Source organism: Pristiophorus japonicus, chromosome 3, assembly GCF_044704955.1.
Source record: "Pristiophorus japonicus isolate sPriJap1 chromosome 3, sPriJap1.hap1, whole genome shotgun sequence".
In the NCBI taxonomy this organism is placed as follows: Eukaryota; Metazoa; Chordata; class Chondrichthyes; family Pristiophoridae; genus Pristiophorus; species Pristiophorus japonicus.
The window spans coordinates 236,305,363-236,326,013 of NC_091979.1; the positions used below are offsets into that span (position 1 = coordinate 236,305,363).

General features: G+C 47.2%; 1 protein-coding gene across 1 annotated transcript in view; it reads right to left on the bottom strand.

Annotated features, from left to right (window-relative positions):
• Positions 1-777: 777 nt before the first annotated feature.
• The window catches only part of LOC139255478 (zinc finger matrin-type protein 4), a 735,084-nt gene continuing 715,210 nt past the window's right edge, over positions 778-20,651 (bottom strand). Inside the window, exon 6 of the mRNA XM_070873945.1 lies at positions 778-878. Coding sequence (XP_070730046.1) covers positions 778-878 — 101 coding nt within the window. The remainder of the gene's footprint in view (positions 879-20,651) is intronic.

Here is a 20,651-nt window from a genome sequence, read left to right on the forward strand (position 1 = left end):
CACAAACACACACAAGAGCACATTCCCCGTGAAGCCGCACAAAACAGCAAGCGTGCAGCAAGTGCACGGTTCACTGGTTTCCAGAGGGACAGTCGCCATTGTCACCCCTGTTAATTGTTCCTGGGGATCTCCAGATCCAGATTAGTGCTGGCAGCTTACCCAAGCGGAGATATCCTTCAGCAGAATATTAATCAACCAAATCCCTCGATTAGATTCCAGCCTGTAACTCACTCCTGGGTATCTGTTATTCTATATATAAACCCCCCGAACCACTCGACTAGATTCCAGCCTGTAACTCACTCCTGGGTATATGTTATTCTATATATAAACCCCCCGAACCACTCGATTAGATTCCAGCCTGTAACTCACAACTGAGTATCTGTTATTCTATATATAAACCACCCCCGAACCCCTCAATTAGATTCCAGCCTGTAACTCACTCCCGGGTATGTATTATTCTATATATAACACCCCCGAACCCCTCAATTAGATTCCAGGCTGTAACTCACTCCTGGGTATCGGTTATTCTATATATATACCCCACGACCCTCTTGATTAAATTCCAGCCTGTAACTCTCTCCTGGGTATCCGTTATTCTATATATAAACCCCCCGAACCACTCGATTAGATTCCAGCCTGTAACTCACTCCCGGGTATCTGTTATTCTATATATAAACCCCCCGAACCCCTTGATCATATTCCGGGTACGCGTTATTTACAGGTCCGTTAAGCGTGGGCTTTATTTGCCGGCCCAACCACACTTTGAGAGGCCTGTGCTTACTTGCTCTGGTGCTTGGAGCCCTGTAGGTGAGCGTGAAACTGTTCCACCGAGTTCAGGACCACGTTACAGATGTTGCAGGTGTAGCTGCCTTTCAAAGCTGTTGGTTGAGAAGAGAGAAAGAGAAAAGGATTGAGTCTCGTGGCGTTGTGCCTGAGTCACACGAGCCGGTTCGAGTCCAGCAACATCCCGACACAGATTGAGGGGGGACTTAAAAGAAAGAAAGTCTTGTATTTATATAGCGCCTTTCATGACCACCGGACATCCCAAAGCGCTTTACAGCCAATGAGGTACTTTTTGGAGTGCAGTCACTGTTGTAATGTAGGAAACACAGCAGCCAACTTGCGCACAGCAAGCTCCCACAAATAGCAATGTGATAATGACCAGATAATCTGTTTTTTTGTTATGTTGATTGAGGGATAAATATTGGCCCCAGGACGCCGGGGATAACTCCCCTGTTCTTCCTCGAAATAGTGCCATGGGATCTTTTACGTTCACCCGTGAGGGCAGACAGGGTCTTGGTTTAACGTCCCATCCGAAAAAAGGCACTTCCCTCAGTACTGCACTGGGAGTGTCAGCCTGGAGTTTGTGCTCATGTTCCTGAAGTGGGACTTGAACCCACAACCTTCTGTCTTCTGACTCAGAGGCGAGAGTGCTACCCACTGAGCTACAGGTGACACACCTGGGATCTTGCCAAACAGCAAGCTTCGAGGGAGGGTGGGTGTTGGATTTATGTAGGATACGGCCGTACATCCCATGTGAAAAAGGAACGGCAGTAATCATGGGGGATTTTAACCTACATATTGATTGGTCAAATCAAATCGCACGGGGTAGCCTTGAGGAGGAATTCATAGAATGCATACGGGATTGTTTCTCAGAACAGTATGTTAAAGAACCTACAAGGGAGTAAGGTATCTTCGATCTGGTCCTGTGTAATGAGACAGGAATAATAAACGATCTCCTCGTAAAAGATGGTTTTCTAGACCAATATGTCGAGGAACCAACTCGGGGGGAGGCCATCTTAGACTGGGTGTTGTGTAATGAGAGAGGATTAATTAGTAATCTCGTTGTGCGAGGCCCCTTGGGGAAGAGTGACCATAATATGGTGGACTTCTGCATTAGGGTGGAGAATGAACAGTTAATTCAGAGACCATGGTCCAGAACTTAAAGAAGGGTAACTTTGAAGGTATGAGGCATGAATTGGCTAGGATAGATTGACGAATGATACTTAAGGGGTTGACTGTGGATGGGCAATGGCAGACATTTAGAGACCGCATGGATGAACTACAACAATTGTACATCCCTGTCTGGCGTAAAAATAAAAAAGGGAAGGTGGCTCAACCGTGGATATCAAGAGAAATCAGGGATAGTATTAAAGCCAAGGAAGTGGCATACAAATTGGTCAGAAATAGCAGTGAACCCGGGGACTGGGAGAAATTTAGAACTCAGCAGAGGAGGACAAAGGGTTTGATTAGGGCAGGGAAAATAGAGTACGAGAAGAAGCTTGCAGTAAATATTAAGACGGACTGCAAAAGTTTCTATAGATATGTAAAGAGAAAAAGGTTAGTAAAGACAAACGTAGGTCCTCTGCAGTCAGAATCAGGGGAAGTCATAACAGGGAACAAAGAAATGGCAGACCAATTGAACAAGTACTTTGGTTTGGTATTCACTAAGGAGGACACAAACAACCTTCCGGATATAAAAGGGGTCAGAGTGTCTAGTAAGAAGGAGGAACTGAGGGAAATTCTTATTAGTCAGGAAATTGTGTTGTGGAATTTGATGGGATTGAAGGCCAATAAATCCCAAGGGCATGATGGACTGCATCCCAGAGTACTTAAGGAGGTGGCCTTGGAAATAGCGGATGCATTGATAGTCATTTTCCAACATTCCATAGACTCTGGATCAGTTCCTATGGAGTGGAGGGTAGCCAATGTAACCCCACTTTTTAAAAAAGGAGGGAGAGAGAAAACAGGGAATTATAGACCGGTCAGCCTGACATCGGTAGTGGGTAAAATGATGGAATCAATTATTAAGGATGTCATAACAGCGCATTTGGAAAAAGGTGACATGATAGGTCCAAGTCAGCATGGATTTGTGAAAGGAAAATCATGCTTGACAAATCTTCTGGAATTTTTTGAGGATGTTTCCAGTAGAGTGGACAAGGGAGAACCAGTTGATGTGGTGTATTTGGACTTTCAGAAGGCTTTCGACAAGGTCCCACACAAGAGATTAATGTGCAAAGTTAAAGCACATAGGATTGGGGGTAGTGTGCTGATGTGGATTGAGAACTGGTTGTCAGACAGGAAGCAAAGAGTAGGAGTAAATGGGTACTTTTCAGAATGGCAGGCAGTGACTAGTGGGGTACCGCAAGGTTCTGTGCTGGGGCCCCAGCTGTTTACATTGTACATTAATGATTTAGACGAGGGGACTAAATGTAGTATCTCCAAATTTGCAGATGACACTAAGTTGGGTGGCAGTGTGAGCTGCGAGGAGGATGCTATGAGGCTGCAGAGTGACTTGGATAGGTTAGGTGAGTGGGCAAATGCATGGCAGATGAAGTATAAATATGAGGTTATCCACTTTGGTGGTAAAAACAGAGAGACAGACTATTATCTGAATGGTGACAGATTAGGAAAAGGGGAGGTGCAACGAGACCTGGGTGTCATGGTACAACAGTCATTGAAGGTTGGCATGCAGGTACAGCAGGCGGTTAAGAAAGCAAATGGCATGTTGGCCTTCATAGCAAGGGGATTTGAGTACAGGGGCAGGGAGGTGTTACTACAGTTATACAGGGCCTTGGTGAGGCCACAACTGGAGTATTGTGTACAGTTTTGTCTCCTAACTTGAGGAACGACATTCTTGCTATTGAGGGAGTACAGCGAAGGTTCACCAGACTGATTCCCAGGATGGCGGTACTGACATATCAAGAAAGACTGGATCAACTTGGCTTGTATTCACTGGAGTTCAGAAGAATGAGAGGGGATCTCGTAGAAACATTTAAAATTCTGATGGGTTCAGACAGGTTAGATGCAGGAAGAATGTTCCCAATGTTGGGGAAGTCCAGAATCAGGGGTCACAGTCTAAGGATAAGGGGTAAGCCATTTAGGACCGAGATGAGGAGAAACTTCTTCACCTAGAGAGTGGTGAACCCGTGGAATTCTCTACCACAGAAAGTTGTTGAGGCCAATTCACTAAATATATTCAAAAAGGAGTTAGATGTCGTCCTTACTACCAGGGGGATCAAGGGGTATGGCAAAAAGCAGGAATGGGGTACTGAAGTTGCATGTTCAGCCATGAACTCATTGAATAGCGGTGCAGACTCGAAGGGCCGAATGGCCTACTCCTGTACCTATTTTCTATGTTTCTATGTTTTTATCCTCTCGGAATGAGTGATCACAGTATGGTTGAATTTGTAATACAGATTGAGGGTGAGGAAGTAGTGTCTCAAACGAGCGTACTATGCTTAAACAAAGGGGACTATAGTGGGATGAGGGCAGAGTTGGCTAAAGTTGACTGGAAATGCAGACTAAACGGTGGCACAATTGAGGAACAGTGGAGGACTTTTAAGGAGCTCTTTCATAGTGCTCAACAAAAGTATATTCCAGTGAAAAAGAAGGGCGGTAAGAGAACGGATAACCAGCCGTGGATAACCAAGGAAATAACGGAGAGTATCAAATTAAAAACCAATGCGTATAAGGTGGCCAAGGTTAGTGAGAAACTAGAAGATTGGGAACATTTTAAACAACAGCAAACAATGACTAAGAAAGCAATAAAGAAAGGAAAGATAGATTACGAAAGTAAACTTGCGCAAAACATAAAAACAGATAGTAAAAGCTTTTACCGATATATAAAGCAGAAAAGAGTGACTAAAGTAAATGTTGGTCCCTTAGAAGATGAGAAGGGGGATTTAATAATGGGAAATGTGGAAATGGCTGAGACCTTAAACAATTATTTTGCTTCGGTCTTCACAGTGGAAGACACAAAAACCATGCCAAAAATTGCTGGTCACAGGAATGTAGGAAGGGAGGACCTTGAGACAATCACTATCACTAGGCGGGTAGTGTTGGACAGGCTAATGGGACTCAAGGTAGACAAGTCCCCTGGTCCTGATGAAATGCATCCCAGGGTATTAAAAGAGATGGTGGAAGTTATAGCAGATGCATTCGTTATAATCTACCAAAATTCTCTGGACTCTGGGGAGGTACCAGCGGATTGGAAAGCAGCTAATGTGACGTCTCTGTTTAAAAACGGGGCAGACAAAAGGCAGGTAACTATAGGCCGGTTAGTTTAACATCTGTAGTGGGGAAAATGCTTGAAGCTATCATTAAGGAAGAAATAGCGGGACATCTGGATAGGAATAGTGCAATCAAGCAGACACAACATGGATTCATAAAAGGAAATCATGTTTAACTAATTTACTGGAATTCTTTGAGGATATAACGAGCATGGTGGATAGAGGTGTACCGATGGATGTGGTGTATTTAGATTTCCAAAAGGCATTCGATAAGGTGCCTCACAAAAGGTTACTGCAGAAGATAAAGGTGCGCAGAGTCAGAGGAAATGTATTAGCATGGATAGAGAATTGGCTAACTAACAGAAAGCAGAGAGTCGGGATAAATGGGTCCTTTTCGGGTTGGAAATCGGTGGTTAGTGGTGTGCCACAGGGATCGGTGCTGGGACCACAACTGTTTACAATATACATAGATGACCTGGAAGAGGGGACAGAGTGTAGTGTAACAAAATTTGCAGATGACACAAAGATTAGTGGGAAAGCGGGTTGTGTAGAGGACACAGAGAGGCTGCAAAGAGATTTAGATAGGTTAAGCGAATGGGCTAAGGTTTGGCAGATGGAATACAATGTTTGAAAATGTGAGGTCATCCACCTTGGGAAAAAAAACAGTAAAGGGGAATATTATTTGAATGGGGAGAAATTACAACATGCTGCGGTGCAGAGGGACCTGGGGGTCCTTGTGCATGAATCCCAAAAAGTTAGTTTGCAGGTGCAGCAGGTAATCAGGAAGGCGAATGGAATGTTGGCCTTCATTGCGAGAGGGATGGAGTACAAAAGCAGGGAGGTCCTGCTGCAACTGTACAGGGTATTGGTGAGGCCGCACCTGGAGTACTGCGTGCAGTTTTGGTCACCTTACTTAAGGAAGGATATACTAGCTTTGGAGTGGGTACAGAGACGATTTACTAGGCTGATTCCGGAGATGAGGGGGTTACTTTATGATGATAGATTGAGTAGACTGGGTCTTTACTCGTTGGAGTTCAGAAGGATGAGGGATGATCTTATAGAAACATTTAAAATAATGAAAGGGATAGACAAGATAGAAGCAGAGAGGTTATTTCCACTGGTCGGGGAGACTAGAACCAGGGGGCACAGTCTCAAAATACGGGGGAGCCAATTTAAAACTGAGTTGAGAAGGAATTTCTTTTCCCAGAGGGTTGTGAATCTGTGGAATTCTCTGCCCAAGGAAGCAGTTGAGGCTAGCTCATTGAATGTATTCAAGTCACAGATAGATAGATTTTTAACCAATAAGGGAATTAAGGGTTATGGGGAGCAGACGGGTAAGTGGAGCTGAGTCCACGGCCAGATCAGCCATGATCTTGTTGAATGGCGGAACAGGTTCGAGGGGCTAGATGGCCTACTCCTGTTCCTAATTCTTATGTTCTTCTGTTCCTAAATGCCCTTATGGAGACGTATTATAGAATATTGTCATGTATCGCTATTGCCCTTATGTGGAGGTACTTCAGGCAGTGTTCTCTTGAAGCTGTACGGTCACACGGATGCACGGTGTCTGTGACGACCCGCGCAGGCCACTCACCGGCCTTTACATCGTATAAACCGTGCGTGTACAAAATTTGAACGGGCTGCGTGGCAATTTAAAGGGACCCCACACAAAAAAAAACAAATCGGGGGAAGATTGATTGTCGGATATTGTCATATATCCTTTACCTCTAATACAAATTCAAGGACTGAGATACTCTGAACACGTTCAGTTAACAATCTTTATTAAATCAAGTGAATGAGATAATAAAACACACTCCCCTTTCCATACAGTGCAAATGAGATATAAGCAACCAAAACTCACAAACCACAGACTCCTCAGACGATCGTTAAGTGTGTCACCTCAACAGCTTACGCAAACCTCGGGAAGATTAGATTGAAGTTCCCCAGCAGCCCCAGTGTGTTGTATATTTTACAGGTTTAACCACATAGGGCAAATGCAGGCACCGTATATCATCACGTTCTGTGTGTATGCTGTTGACACGTTTATCATAGAATCATAGAAATTTACAGCACGGAAGGAGGCCATTTCTGCCCATTGTGTTCGCGCCGGCCGACCATGAGCTATCCAGCCTAATACCACTTTCCTGCTCTTGGTCCGTAGCCCTGTAGGGTAGGGCACTTCAAGTGTTTTTTAAATGTGGTGAGGGTTTCTGCCTCTACCACCCTTTCAGGCAGTGAGTTCCAGACCCCCACCACCCTTTGGGTGACAAAATATCCCCTCAAATCTCCTATAAACCTCCTACCAATTACTTTAAATCTATGCTCCCTAGTTGTTGACCCTTCTGTCAAGGGAAACAGGTCCTTCCTATCCACTCTGTCCAGACCCCTCATAATTTTATACACCTCAATCAGGTCTCCCTTCAGCCTCCTCTGTTCCAAAGAAAACAGACTCATTATCTCCAATCTTTCCTCATAGTCAAAATTCTCCAGTCTTGGCTACATTCTTGTAAATCTCCTCTGCACCCTTTCCAGTGCAATCACATCCTTCCTGCAATGTGGTGACCAGAACTGCACGCAGTACTCCAGCTGCGGCCTAACCAGTGTTTTATACAGTTTAGTGCTGAGGTTAGCTCCTGCAATTTGTTGCACCTGCCTTTGATGTCTTGGATTGTTTATCACACACATGGGTGCTTGCTAGTTCGATATAGCATTCAAAGTCTCATAAAGTCATTGCAGAATATGTGGCTCTATATATCGAATGTATCAGCCGTGGCTCAGTGCATAGCACTCTCGCCTCTGAGTCAGAAGGTTGAGGGTTCATAGTCCCACTCAAAGGTAATGCAAAGTTACAAAAACAATGAGCATGCCACCCTGTGAGACTGTTAATCAGTCGGTGAATCCTTCCACTAATTCCCACTGTTCAACCCATAGAATGGTTACAGCACAGAAGGAGGCCATTCGGTCCGTTCAGCCTTTGCTGGCTCTCTGCAAGAGCACCTCAGCTGGTCCCACTTTCCCCATACCCCTGCAAATGTTATTTCCTTCGGCCACTTATCCAATTCCCTTTTGAAAGCCACGATTGAATCTGCCTCCACCACCCTCTCAGGTAGTGAATTCCAGATCCTAACCACTCGCTGCGTAAAAATGTTTTTCCTCATGCCGCCTTTGGTTCTTCTGCCAATCGCCTTAAATCTGTGTTCTCTGGTTCTCCACCCTTCCACCAATGGGAACAGTTTCTCTCTATCTACTCTGTCCTGATATCTCATGATCTTGAACACCTCTATCAAATCTCCTCTCAACCTTCTCTGCTCTAAGGAGAACAACCCCAGCTTCTCCAGTCTATCCACGTAACTGAAGTCGCTCATCCCTGGAATAATTCTCGTAAATCCTTTCTGCACCCTCTCTAAGCCTTCACATCCTTCCTAAAGTGCGGTGCCCAGAAGTGGACACAATACTCCAGTTGAGGCCAAACTCGTGTTTTAGAAAGGTTCCTCATAACTTCCTTGCTTTTGTAATCTATGTCTTAGGATCCTGTAAGCTTTTTTAACCACTTTCTCAACCTTCCCTGCCACATAGAAACATAGAAACATAGAAATTTACAGCGCAGAAGGAGACTATTTTGGCCCATCGTGTCCACACCGGCCGACAAAGAGCCACACAGCCCTTGGTCAGCAGCCCTGAAGGTTACATATAAACCTATGAACAATGACGGAAAGGCAAAGAGCACCCAGCCCAACGAGTCCGCATCACACAACTGCGACACCCCTTATACTGAAACATTCTACACTCCACCCGAACTGGAGCCATGTGATCTCCTGGGAGAAGCAAAAACCAGATAAAAACCCAGGACAATTTAGGGAGAAAAAATCTGGGAAAATTCCTCTCCGACCCATCCAGGCGATCAAAACTAGTCCGGGAGATCACCCTGGCCGTATTCTATTCCCTGCAGTACTTACTATTATATCTGCGCCGTCCAACAAAAGGTCATCCAGTCTAATCCCAATTACCAGCTCTAGGTCCGTAACCTTCAACGATTTGTATACTTATACCTCCAGGTCTCTCTGTTTCCTTTAGGATTGCACCCTTTAGTTTATATTGCCTCCCCTCATTCTCCGAGGTAAACAACAACAGCTCCTTTACAGATCTGTTTCTTCAGCATATTGCCGCTCAATGTCTATTTCTCTTTTGTGAAACAACCTGGGACATTTTACTTTGTTCAAGGTCTTTATAAATGCTGCACTCAGCCACCAGCAACCCGTGAAAGAACAGCGCGGTCAAGATCAACGATCCCGCTACGCTGCACGGCCGCGCAGTCATCGGCAAAATCCCACGCAGGCCACTCATCAGCTTTCACACTGCAGGAACCATGCAGCGCAAAGCTCTGAATGGGCCGCGCCATGGGGGAGGCAGTGCGGCTTACGGGGGACGTTGGTTACGGCGTGTTAGTGTCAACTGTGCTCAATGGGCAGCACTCTCACCTCCGAGTTGGAAGGTTATGGGTTCAAGTCCCACTCCAGAGACTTGAGCACAAAAACCTATGCTGACACTCACAGTGCGGTGCTACACTGTCGGAGGGGAAATACTGAGGGAGCGCCGCACTGTCGGAAGGGCAGTGCTGAGGGAGTGCTGCACTGTCAGAGGGGCAGCACTGAGGGAGCGCTGCACTGTCGGAGGGGCAGTGCTGAGGGAGTGCCGCATTGTCGGAGGGGCAGTACTGAGGGAGCGCCACACCCATCGGAGGGGCAGTACTGAGGGGGTGTTGCACTGTCGGAGGGGCAGTGCTGAAGGAGCTCCGCACTGTCGGAGGGCAGTACTGAGGGAGCGCTGCACTGTCGGAGGGGCAGTGCTGAGGGAGCTCCGCACTGTCAGAGGGCAGTACTGAGGGAGCGCTGCACTGTTGGAGGTGCCGTCTTTCGGATGAGATGTTAAACTGAGGCCCCGTCTGCTCTCTCAAGTGGACTTTCCCTCTCTCTCTGGGTAGGGGCTTGCTCTGTTCCAATGAGTTGGGAGGTGAAATGTGTCTCAACCTGGAAATAAAACCAGGGGGCACGGGACTCTTAATACTCAGGGAGAAACAGCCAAGAATGTATGACGTTACACCAGGAATATTCAAACAACCTCTTATTTGCCTTGCTTTCTAACTAGTACTGCTGGAGTTTGTGATGAATTTATGCTTTGTTATGGTTTCCACAAATCCCAAATATGGATGGCGAATCTTTGCAATTCTCTACCCTCATCATATCATCATAAGCAGTTCCTCGAAATCAAGACTTGCTTCCACTCTAAAAATGAGTTCTCAGGTGATTGTACAGTTCAATATGGGAATTACAGTCTCTAACACAGGTTGACTAGAGGGCTGTGGAGACTCAGTCATTGAGTGTATTCAAGACTGAGATCGATAGATTTTGGGGAACGAATGGAATCAAGGGATATGGGGATTGTGCAGGAAAGTGGAGTTGAGGTCGAAGATCAGCCATGATCTTGTTGAATGGTGGAGCAGGCTTGACGGGGCGAATGGCCTGCTCCTGCTCCTAATTCTTTTGTTCTGATGGGAGTTTTGGTCTGAAGTGTATTAACTGATCCATAAAAAGCACAAACACAGCACTGGGGTTTATTTCTAGAGTAAAATTCAAAAGCAGAGAAGTTATCTTAAATGTATATAGAGCTGTGATTTGACCACACTGTACAGAGTTCTTGTTCTCATATTACCAAAAGGATATCGAGGCACTGGAGAAAGTGCAAAAAAGATTTACAAGGGTGATACCAGAACTGAGAGGTTATAACTATCAGGAAAGATTGAACAGGCTGGGCCTCTTTTCCCTAGAAAAGGGAAGGCTGAGGTGAAGGTCTTTAAAATGATGAAGGGTTTCACAGGGTAGACGTGGAGAAGATATTTCAACTTGTGGGGGAGAGCAGAACTGGGGGCCATCAATATAAAACAGTGACTTATAAATCCAATAGGGAATTTGGGAGATATTTCTTTACCCAGAGAGTGGTGAGAATGTGGAACTCGCTGTCACAGGGAGTGGTTGAGGCGAATAGTATCGATGCCTTTAAGGGGAAGCTGGATAAATACATGAGGGAGAAGGGACTAGAAGAATATACTGATGGGGTGAGATGAAGTAGGGTTGGTGGAGGCTCGTGTGGAGCATAAATACCGGCAAGGACCAGCTGTAAAATTCTATGTAATTTGATTCTCACAGTTATTATCGGGATGAACATCTTATGACCTTGTGATGGTGAAAATAGTCTGTCTTATTAAGCCTGTGAAATGCCCTGTGATTTTATAACTGGAATAGGCTGCTATGAAGACTGGCTGAGATCACATGGGTTCAGTTAAGCAACGGTGAGATACTGTCATGGGGAGAGGGTAGGGTTTGTATTCTGTAAGGGTGAGATTGGATGGCACACAGAATTGTAGAATTATTGAAATTTATGGCACAGAAGGAAGCCGTTCGGCCCATCGAGTCTGTACCGGTCGGAGGTCAAAGGTCCTTCTTCATCTCCACCAATCCCGCAGCTTCGTGAGTAAACGACAAGCTGCGTTTCCTGATTATGGGATACTTGATAACAGGCTGCTAGTGTGCATCTGGTGCACCAACGGACTAATTATTCTGTGCTAATCACATGCCAGCACACACACAGCGTCTCATACAAGCTGCATGGCAGCAATTTGTTTTGAGAATAAAAATCCGATCTATCATCACGGGTACGGTAGCATAGTTGCTATGTTACTGGACTAGTAATCCAGAGGCCTGGACTCATGATCCAGGAGACGTGAGTTCAAGTCCCACCACGGCAGTTGGAAAATTTAAATTCAGTTAACAAGATGCACTGCAGCAACTCGCCAAGGCTTCTTCGGCAGCACCTCCCAAACCCGCGACCTTTACCACCTAGAAGGACAAGGGCAGCAGGCGCATGGGAACACCACCACCTCCACGTTCCCCTCCAAGTCACACACACCATCCTGACTGGGAAATATATCGGCCGTTCCTTCATCGTGGCTGGGTCAAAATCCTGGAACTCCCTCCCTAACAGCACTGTGGGAGCGCCTTCACCACACGGACTGCAGCGGTTCAAGAAGGTGGCTCATCACTACCTTCTCAAGGGCAATTAGGGATGGGCAATAAATGCCGGCCTTGCCAGTGACACCCACACCCCAGAACAAATAAAAAATAAAATAAATTTGCTTCCGTTCCTTCCTGCTTTATGATTCCACAGCTGCTGGCACGAATGGTAGGTACCTCTCCCAGATGGTCACTGTTGACACGTGAGTCTTGGTGATGAGTGTCGGCTATTCTCCCAAGTGTGGCATCATATGCAAGTCTAACTCTCTCTCCTGCCACACAGGGGGTCTGAGTTATGATTTCCACCCCCCCCCGCTAGCTTTAGAGCATCATCATCATCATCATAGGCAGTCCCTCGGAATCGAGGAAGACTTGCTTCGACTCTTAAAATGAGTCCTTAGGTGGCTGAACAGTCTAATACGAGAACCACAGTCCCTGTCGCAGGTGGGACAGATAGTCGTTGAGGAAAGGGAGGGTGGGACTGGTTTGCCGCACGCTCTTTCCGCTGCCTGCGTTTGATTTCTGCATGCTCTCGGCGATGAGACTCGAGGTGCTCAGCGCCCTCCCGGATGCACTTCCTCCACTTAGGGCAGTCTTTGGCCAGGGACTCCCAGGTGTCAGTGGGGATGTTGCATTTTATCAGAGGGGTTTTGAGGGTGTCCTTGTAACGTTTCCTCTGCCCACCTTTGGCTCGTTTGCCGTGAAGGAGTTTCGAGTGGAGCGCTTGCTTTGGGAGTCTCGTGTCTGGCATGCGGACAATGTGGCCTGCCCAGTGGAGCTGATCAAGTGTGGTCAGTGCTTCAATGCTGGGGATGTTGGCCTGGTCAAAGATGCTAATGTTTGTGCATCTGTCCTCCCAGGGGATTTGTAGGATCTTGCGGAGACATTGTTGTGATATTTCTCCAGCGACTTAAGGTGTCTACTGTACATGGTCCATGTCTCTGAGCCATACAGGAGGGCGGGTATTCTTCCAGCCCTGTAGACCATGAGCTTGGTGGCAGATTTGAGGGCCTGAACTTCGAACACTCTTTTCCTCAGGCGGCCGAAGGCTGCACTGGCGCACTGGAGGTCTCTAGGGCACTGAGGCCATCTCAGCGCCTGACAACCACCCTATTCCGGTCAGGTCACGTCTGCACAGAGTGTCGGGTGTGCGACCTGGGGCCTTTCTGGCTTGTTGGGCTCAGCTCCTCGCTGGGTCAACTTGCTGAGCCTTCAGGGAAGCAATCAATCACGAGCGGCGACAACGCCCCTTCCCTCCTGCTTCTCTAACCGGTGGCTATTTGGTTTTGCTGGGAAGTTCACCGGTGAAGGCAGGATTCAGCTCAGTGAATGCACGAGAACAAAGAGCTTGACCTTTTTTAAAGGGGTTGTAGGGCCTGGATTATGCACTCAAGTCTCTGGAATGGGACTTGAACCTATTCATAGGCAGTCCCTCGAAACGAGGATGACTTGCTTCCACGCCAAAAAAGGATGAGTTCACAGGTGTTTCAATGAAGGACCTAATATTCCAGATCCCGAACTACATCTAGAAGGGTGGAAGATGTCTATGCGTGGATTTTTTTAACATGTGGTGGCCGTTGCACATCAGCCACCACACGGACTTGACAGAGCGAGGTCTTGGTCCAGTGGCAAGGGTTAACCAAGACGACTGGAGACCTGCTCTGCTGCACTTGAACCCATTAGCTTGTAATACAGGCCAGTTAATGGTTATAAAGAATCGCTGGTGGCTTTGCTACATCTGTAAGTATGGCAAACATCTCAGGACGTCCCAAATCATCTCACAGCTAATGAGGTATTTTTTTTGAGCACTGCAAGATCCCACAAGCGATAATGACTAAATAATCTGTGTGTGTTATGTTGATTGAGGGATAAATATTGGCCCCAGGACACCGGGGAGAACTCCCCTCTGCTCGTCTTCAAAATAGGATCTTTTACATCCACCTGAGAGGGCAGACAGGGCCTCGGTTTAACGTCTCATCCGAAAGACGGCACCTCCGACAGCGCAGCACTCCCTCAGCACGGCACTGGGAGTGTCAGCCTAGATTTATGTTACTCGGGAGTGGGGATTTGAACCCACAACCTTCTGACTCAGAAGCATGAGTGCTACGCACTGAGCCATGGCTGACAACAAAGTAATGGAGGGCGGCCAATACCCACGGAACTGCAGGCCAGTGAGAGCAGCACTTTCAAAAGAGAACTTAAGTAAATCAATAATTCAACCTCTGAAGTGCGGCTCCACGCCCCAGGAAAGAAAGGGAGAAAATTGGAAATAAAATGACCAGTTAACAACAACAACTTATATTTATATAGCACCTTTATCGTAATAAAACCTCCCAGAGTCCTTCACAGGAGTGATTATCAAACAAAATTTGACATTGTGCCACATAAGGAGCTATCAGGGACAGGTGACCAAACGTTTGGTCAAAGAGGTATGTTTTAAGGAGTATCTTAGAGGGGGAAAGAGAGGTGGAGAGGGGGAGAGGTTTAGGGAGGGAGTTCCAGAGCTTGGGGCCCAGGCAACAGAAGGCACGGCCACCGATGGTGGAGCGATAAAAATCGGGAATGCACAAGAGGCCAGAATTGGAGGAGCGCAGAGATCTCAGAGGGGTTGTCGGGCCGGATTATGCACGCAAAGTCTCTGGAGTGGGACTTGAGCCCATGAGCTTGTCACTCAACAGCATAAGGCAGACCAGTTGATGTTGGCTTTGCTGTATCTGTAAGTATGGCAAACATCTTACTTTGAGCTACCAGTTCAAAAGTTCAGGTGATCGAAAGGGATACAATCACTGACCGACAGTCACTTATCACTTGACAGAAACTAAATATCCTCTCTTTTTTTAATCACCACACCATTCGAGCTTGTAATGCTAACCCAGGCATTTATAGCCTGAGATGAAACGGTGTAATATATTCTATCTCTACTTTGCATGACACTTAAGATTTAATCCCTGTTAAGAGATGTTGAGTGTGGTAAAGACATCGGATACACAGCAGTAGGTTACCTAATGCAATGTGACAGAAACAAATTCGCATAGACAGGGGCGGGCGAGGGGGATTGGCTCAGTCAGTATCGGACATCGCTCAAGGTCTTATAGAATCATAGGGCTCGACTTTCCACTTCGATCGCTAGGACCCAAAAAACAGGAAATGTTCCAACCTTAGCGATGTTTCAGCTCTCAGGATCGCTGGAAGATCGCCCATTTTTCGGAGCGCAACTTTCGGCTTTTTTTCCCCCCGGCGATAGCCCAGCAATAGCTCGGCGATGTGGATTGGACCTTAGCGATGCGAAAATGGGCTCTGGCGACGTGGAAGGCAAGGTGTCCCTAGCAACGGCCTTTCTGCGCATGCGTTTTTTTGGGGGGAAAAGAAGGTTTCCCGCGATCGGGAGGTCAGGGGTCATCCGGGCATGCGCAGAAGGTAAGGGGAGGGAGAGAGAGAGAAAGAAAGAGAGAGAGAGAGAGGAGAGACAGAGGGGAGGGAGAAAGAAAGAAAGGGAGAAAAATATAAAGCAGAAAATGTCCGACATTGCGTCGCCAGGGAGTGTGGGGCCCAGGTACAGAGGAGCGGAAAAGTCGGGGCAGATGAGCGGCGAGAGTTTTGTGGCGAGATGTGGTGAATGTTTGTGGCAGAGAAGCGGCGAGAGATCGTGGCGGAGGTGTGGCAAATGAGGGTATGGGACCCAGAAGAGGCGAGGGCCCAGGGACAGCACGGGCCAGCCCACACTGTGATATGTGTGCGCACTAGGCCCGTGCAGCAGAGCTGGCCTCCAGTCGTCCTGGTCAACCCTTGCCACTGGATAAAGACCGAGCTCTGTTGAGCCCGTGTGGTGGCTGGTGTGCAGCGATCACCACACGTTAAAAAAACTCCACGCACAGGCATCTTCCGCCCCCTCAATTGGAGTTCAGGATTGGAACATCGGGTCCTTCATTGAAACACCTGTGAACTCGTGGAAGCAAGTCATCCTTGCCCTTGTCCAGGAAATTGCCAGCCTTTCAGTTAAAGGGTGGTGGGTGGGGTGGGCGGGGGGAGAGCCGTTCCGAGCCCTGCAGCCACTTTAGTGCCTGTTGGGACTTTAGAGTTGGCCGACAATTAAAATAAAATGGCGGGCGAGGCGGTGGGCGCCCTCCCCGTTAACGGCAGACTCGCCGCCCAGTGACTGGTAGCTTCCTGCCGGGGAAACGCTGTCGGGGGGCACCGACCGTCAGCGGCTCCGTTCCCACGGGGCAATTTCCCTCGTGGGCCAGAAAAGGGGTCGGTGGCGGGCGGTAAGGAGTCGCCGCGCGCCTGGCGGGGTGGGGAACACAGGGCGTGGTGGAATCCCGATTATGTCACCCCCCCACCCCCGGCCCAGGGGAAATTTCTGATGGGTCGGACCGTCCGTCTGCCCCCGGTCGGAGAAGCCTTACCGCCTGCCCCATTACCGCCTCTTAGAGGAGGTATTGGGTCTTAAGGAATTTTGGCCCCATAGAATCTGATATTGTCTTGGGCCAATATTTATCCCACAATCAACATCACTAAAACAGATTATCTGGGTTATTATCACATTGCTGTTTGTGGGAGCTTGCTGTGCGCAAATTGGCTGCCACATTTCCCACATTACAACAATGACTATACTTAAAATAAAGTACTTCATTGGCTGTAAAGCACTTTGGGACATCCGGTGGTCGTGAAAGGCGCTATATAAATGCAAATCTTTTTTTCTAACACAGAAGAAGGCCATTCGGCCCATCGTGCCTGTGAAAGAGCTGTACAATTAGCCCCACACGCCCCCCCCCGCCCCGCTCTTTCCCCGCAGCCCCTGGAATTTTCTTCCCTTCAAGTATTTATCCAATTCCCTTTTGAAAGTTACTATTGAATCTACGTCCACCGCTCTTTCAGCCAGCGCTTTCCAGATCGCAACAACCCGCTGCGTATAAACATTTCTCCTCATTCTCGTCTCGGTTATTTTCCCCCAAATATCATAAATCTGTGTCCTTTGGATCTCCGCCAATAAAGAAAGACTTGAAAGACTTGCATTTATATAGCGCCTTTTACGACCACCGGACGTCTCAAAGTGCTTTACGGCCAATGAAGTACTTTTGAAGTGTAGTCACTGCTGTAATATGGGAAATGCAGCAGCCAGTTTGCACACAGCAAGCTCCCACAAACAGCAATGTGAAAATGACCCAGATAATCTGTTTTAGTGACGTTGATTGAGGGATAAATATTGGCCAGGACATCGGGGATAACTCCTCTGCTCTTTTTCAAAATAGTGGCCATGGGATCTTTTACACCCACCTGAGAGAGGGCAGATGGGGCCTCGGTTTAACGTCTCATTCGAATGAAGGCACCTCCGACAGTGCAGTGCTCTCTCAATACTGCACTGGAGTGTCAGCCTAGATTTTTTTGTGCTCAAGTCCCTGGAGTTGGAGGGAGGGAATTCCAATGGAATGGGAACAGTTTCTCTCTATCTACTCTGTTCAGACCCATCATAATTTTGAACACCTTTATCAAATCTCCTCTCAACCTTCTCTGCTCCGAGGAGAACAATCCCAGCTTCTCCAGTCTTTCCACGTAATTGAAGGCCCTCATCCCTGGTACCATTCTTTTAAGTCTCCTCTACATCCTCTCTCAGGTCTTCACGTCCTTCCTGAAGGTAGCGGTGCCCAGAATCAGACACAATACTCCAGCTGAGGCCTAGTCAGCTCTGGGCCCGAGGCTTCGTACAAACCAGAGTGAAAGATCCAAAAGTTGGCCATTCTGGTGGGAGTGGGCGGAATACCTCAGAGATAGGCAGAGATCCGGCCTACCCAGGCAGAGAGCCTGCCAGCACCCAGTAGCAAAGATCACAAGTGAAGGATGTGCCCTTGGCCGAGGTACCTGAGAGGTTATTGTTTTAACAAGAACAACATCAACTTGCATTTCTATAGCACCATTAACGTAGTAAAACATCCCAAGGCACTTTGGAGGGTCAGGGTTTAGGCTTAGGGTTAGCGTTATCAACAAAAATTGACACTGAGCCACATAAGAAGATATTAGGGCAGGTGACCAAAAGCTTGGTCAAGAAGGCAGGTTTCAAGGAGCATCAATGAGGAGAGAGAGGCGGAGAGGTTTAGCGAGGGAGTTCCAGAGCCTAGATCCCAGGCAGCTGAAGGCACGGCCACCGATGGTGGAGCGATTAAAATCGGGGATGCGCAAGAGGCCAGAATTGGAGGAGCGCAGAGATCTCAGAGAGTTGTAGGGCTGGAGGAGGTTACAGAGATAGGGAGGGGGCGAGGGCCATGGAGGTATTTGAAAACAAGGATGGTAATTTTTTAATCGAGGCATGGTTGAACAAGGAGATAATGTAGGGCAGCGAGCACAGGGAGTGATGGGTGAACGGGACTTGGGCACGGGCAGCAGAGTTTGGGATCAGCTCTAGTTTACGGAGGGTGGAAGATGGGAGGGTAGCCAGGAATGCGTTGGAATAGTCAAGTCTAGAGGTAACAAAGGCTTCAGCAGCGGATGAGCCGAGGCAGGGGCAGAGACGGGCAATGTTGTGGAGGTGGTAGTAGACAGTCTTAGTGATGGAACTATACACCAGTGAGGAGTCAACGTGGTTAGCCGGTAGAGGGTATGAAAATTGGAAAGAAGAAAATAAGAAAATAGATTACTCATATATATATATATATATATATAAAAAAAACACAGAACTGTTCAGAAATCACTAATTATTTCGAACTCTTGCAATGGATATATAATCTCTAGAAAGCTAATAATTAGTTTGATGTCTTGCAGAAAACAAATTAAATTCTGGTAACTAATTACTCTGAATAGATCCGCTGATCATAATCAGCCACAAGTTAATGTATTAACCATTAGCAAACAATTATTTCCTAAACATCTGTCGGATAATTAGCTGTTGGCAAACAATTAGTTGCTGGCTCATTTGCCTCTTAAATTTCAATGATTTCCAAGTTAGTTGCAATCGTTCTGGAAAAAGCTGGAAGATTAAGGACGAGGAGACTGTGAAGGGAGTTAACTCATCACAAGACAAACTATTCACTGGGTCCACATATTAGGTTAAGAAGTTAGAACCATATCATAGAATCATAGAAAAATTACGACACGGAAGGAGGCCATTCGGCCCATCGTGTCCGCGCCGGCCGACCAAGAGCATCGAGCCGAATCCCACTTTCCAGCTCTTGGTCCGTAGCCCTGTAGGTTATGGCACTTCAGGTGCATATCCAAGTACTTTTTAAATGTGGTGAGGGTTTCTGCCTCCACCACTCTTTCAGGCAGTGAGTTCCAGACCCCCACCACCCTCTGGGTAAAGAAATGTTTCTTCATCTCCCCTCTAAACCTTCTACCAACTACTGTAAATCTATGCCCCCTGGTTGTTAACCCCTCTGCTAAGGGAAACAGGTCCTTCCTATCCACTCGATCGAGGTCCCTCATCATTTTATACACTTCAATTAAATTTCCCCTCAGCCTCCTCTGATCCAAGGTAAACAACCCCAGCCTATCCAATCTTTCCTCATAGGTAAAATTCTCCAGTCCTGGTAACGTCCTCGTAAATCTCCTCTGCCCCCTCTCTAGTGCAATCACACCCTTCTGTAAGAAGCAACTGTTTCTGTCTGCAAAGATTAATAATGTTGTGGATGAAGTTAGTCAGGAAAATCACTGAAATAATTCTCTGTTTTAATTTGTTCTCGGGACATGGGCGACTGGCCAGGCCGGCATTTATCAGACCATTGCGAGTTGCCCTCTTATAAAGGGGTCTTGCAAGACTACTTCAAGAGGCAGTTAAGAATCAACCATGTTGGATGTGGGCCTGGAGTCACATTTAGGCCAGACTGGGTAAGGACAGCAGATTTCCTTCCCTAAAGGACAGCAGCAAACCAGTTGGGGTTTTTAAAGGACAATCTGACGGCTCCATGCTCACACCTACCGGATGCCAGCTTTTTAACAACCCGAGTTCAGATTCTCAAACTGAGCAAGTATGTTGGGATTTGAACTCATGCTCCTGCTCTTCATCAAAATAGTGCTATGGGATCTTTTACGCCCATCTGAGAGGGTAGACAGGGCCTCAGGTTAACATCTCATCTGAAAGATGGCACCTCCGACAGTGCAGCACTCCCTCAGCACTGCACCAGGAGTGTCAGCCAAGATTTTTGTGCTCAAGTCTCCAGAGTAGGATTATGAACCCACAACCTTCTGACTCAGAGGCGAGAGCGATACCCACTGAGCCACAGCTGACATCAGAGCCTAATATGCATACTTAAAGAGGAACCCCGCTTGCTTGGGATGGGTCTCCTTGCCACCTCCAACTTAAAATTACAGTCGGTCAGATCGGGACGAGACCGGATTGGGTAAATCCTCCCCATTCCATTTTAACTGCCCCTCCCCTTGCCTAGTTTCCGCCAAGCGGTAGGGGGGAGGGAGTGAAAATTTACCCCATTGTTGTATACAAAAGCAGAAGCAATATACCCTGTAATTAATAATGTATTATTGTGTTGCTTAAGGTGGACCTCCGTTGTTTAGCTTGTACCTTGAAAGGCCAGAAAGTCTAATTATTGCAAACAGATTGAGGTCACTTAGAGTTCAATTGTTGTGT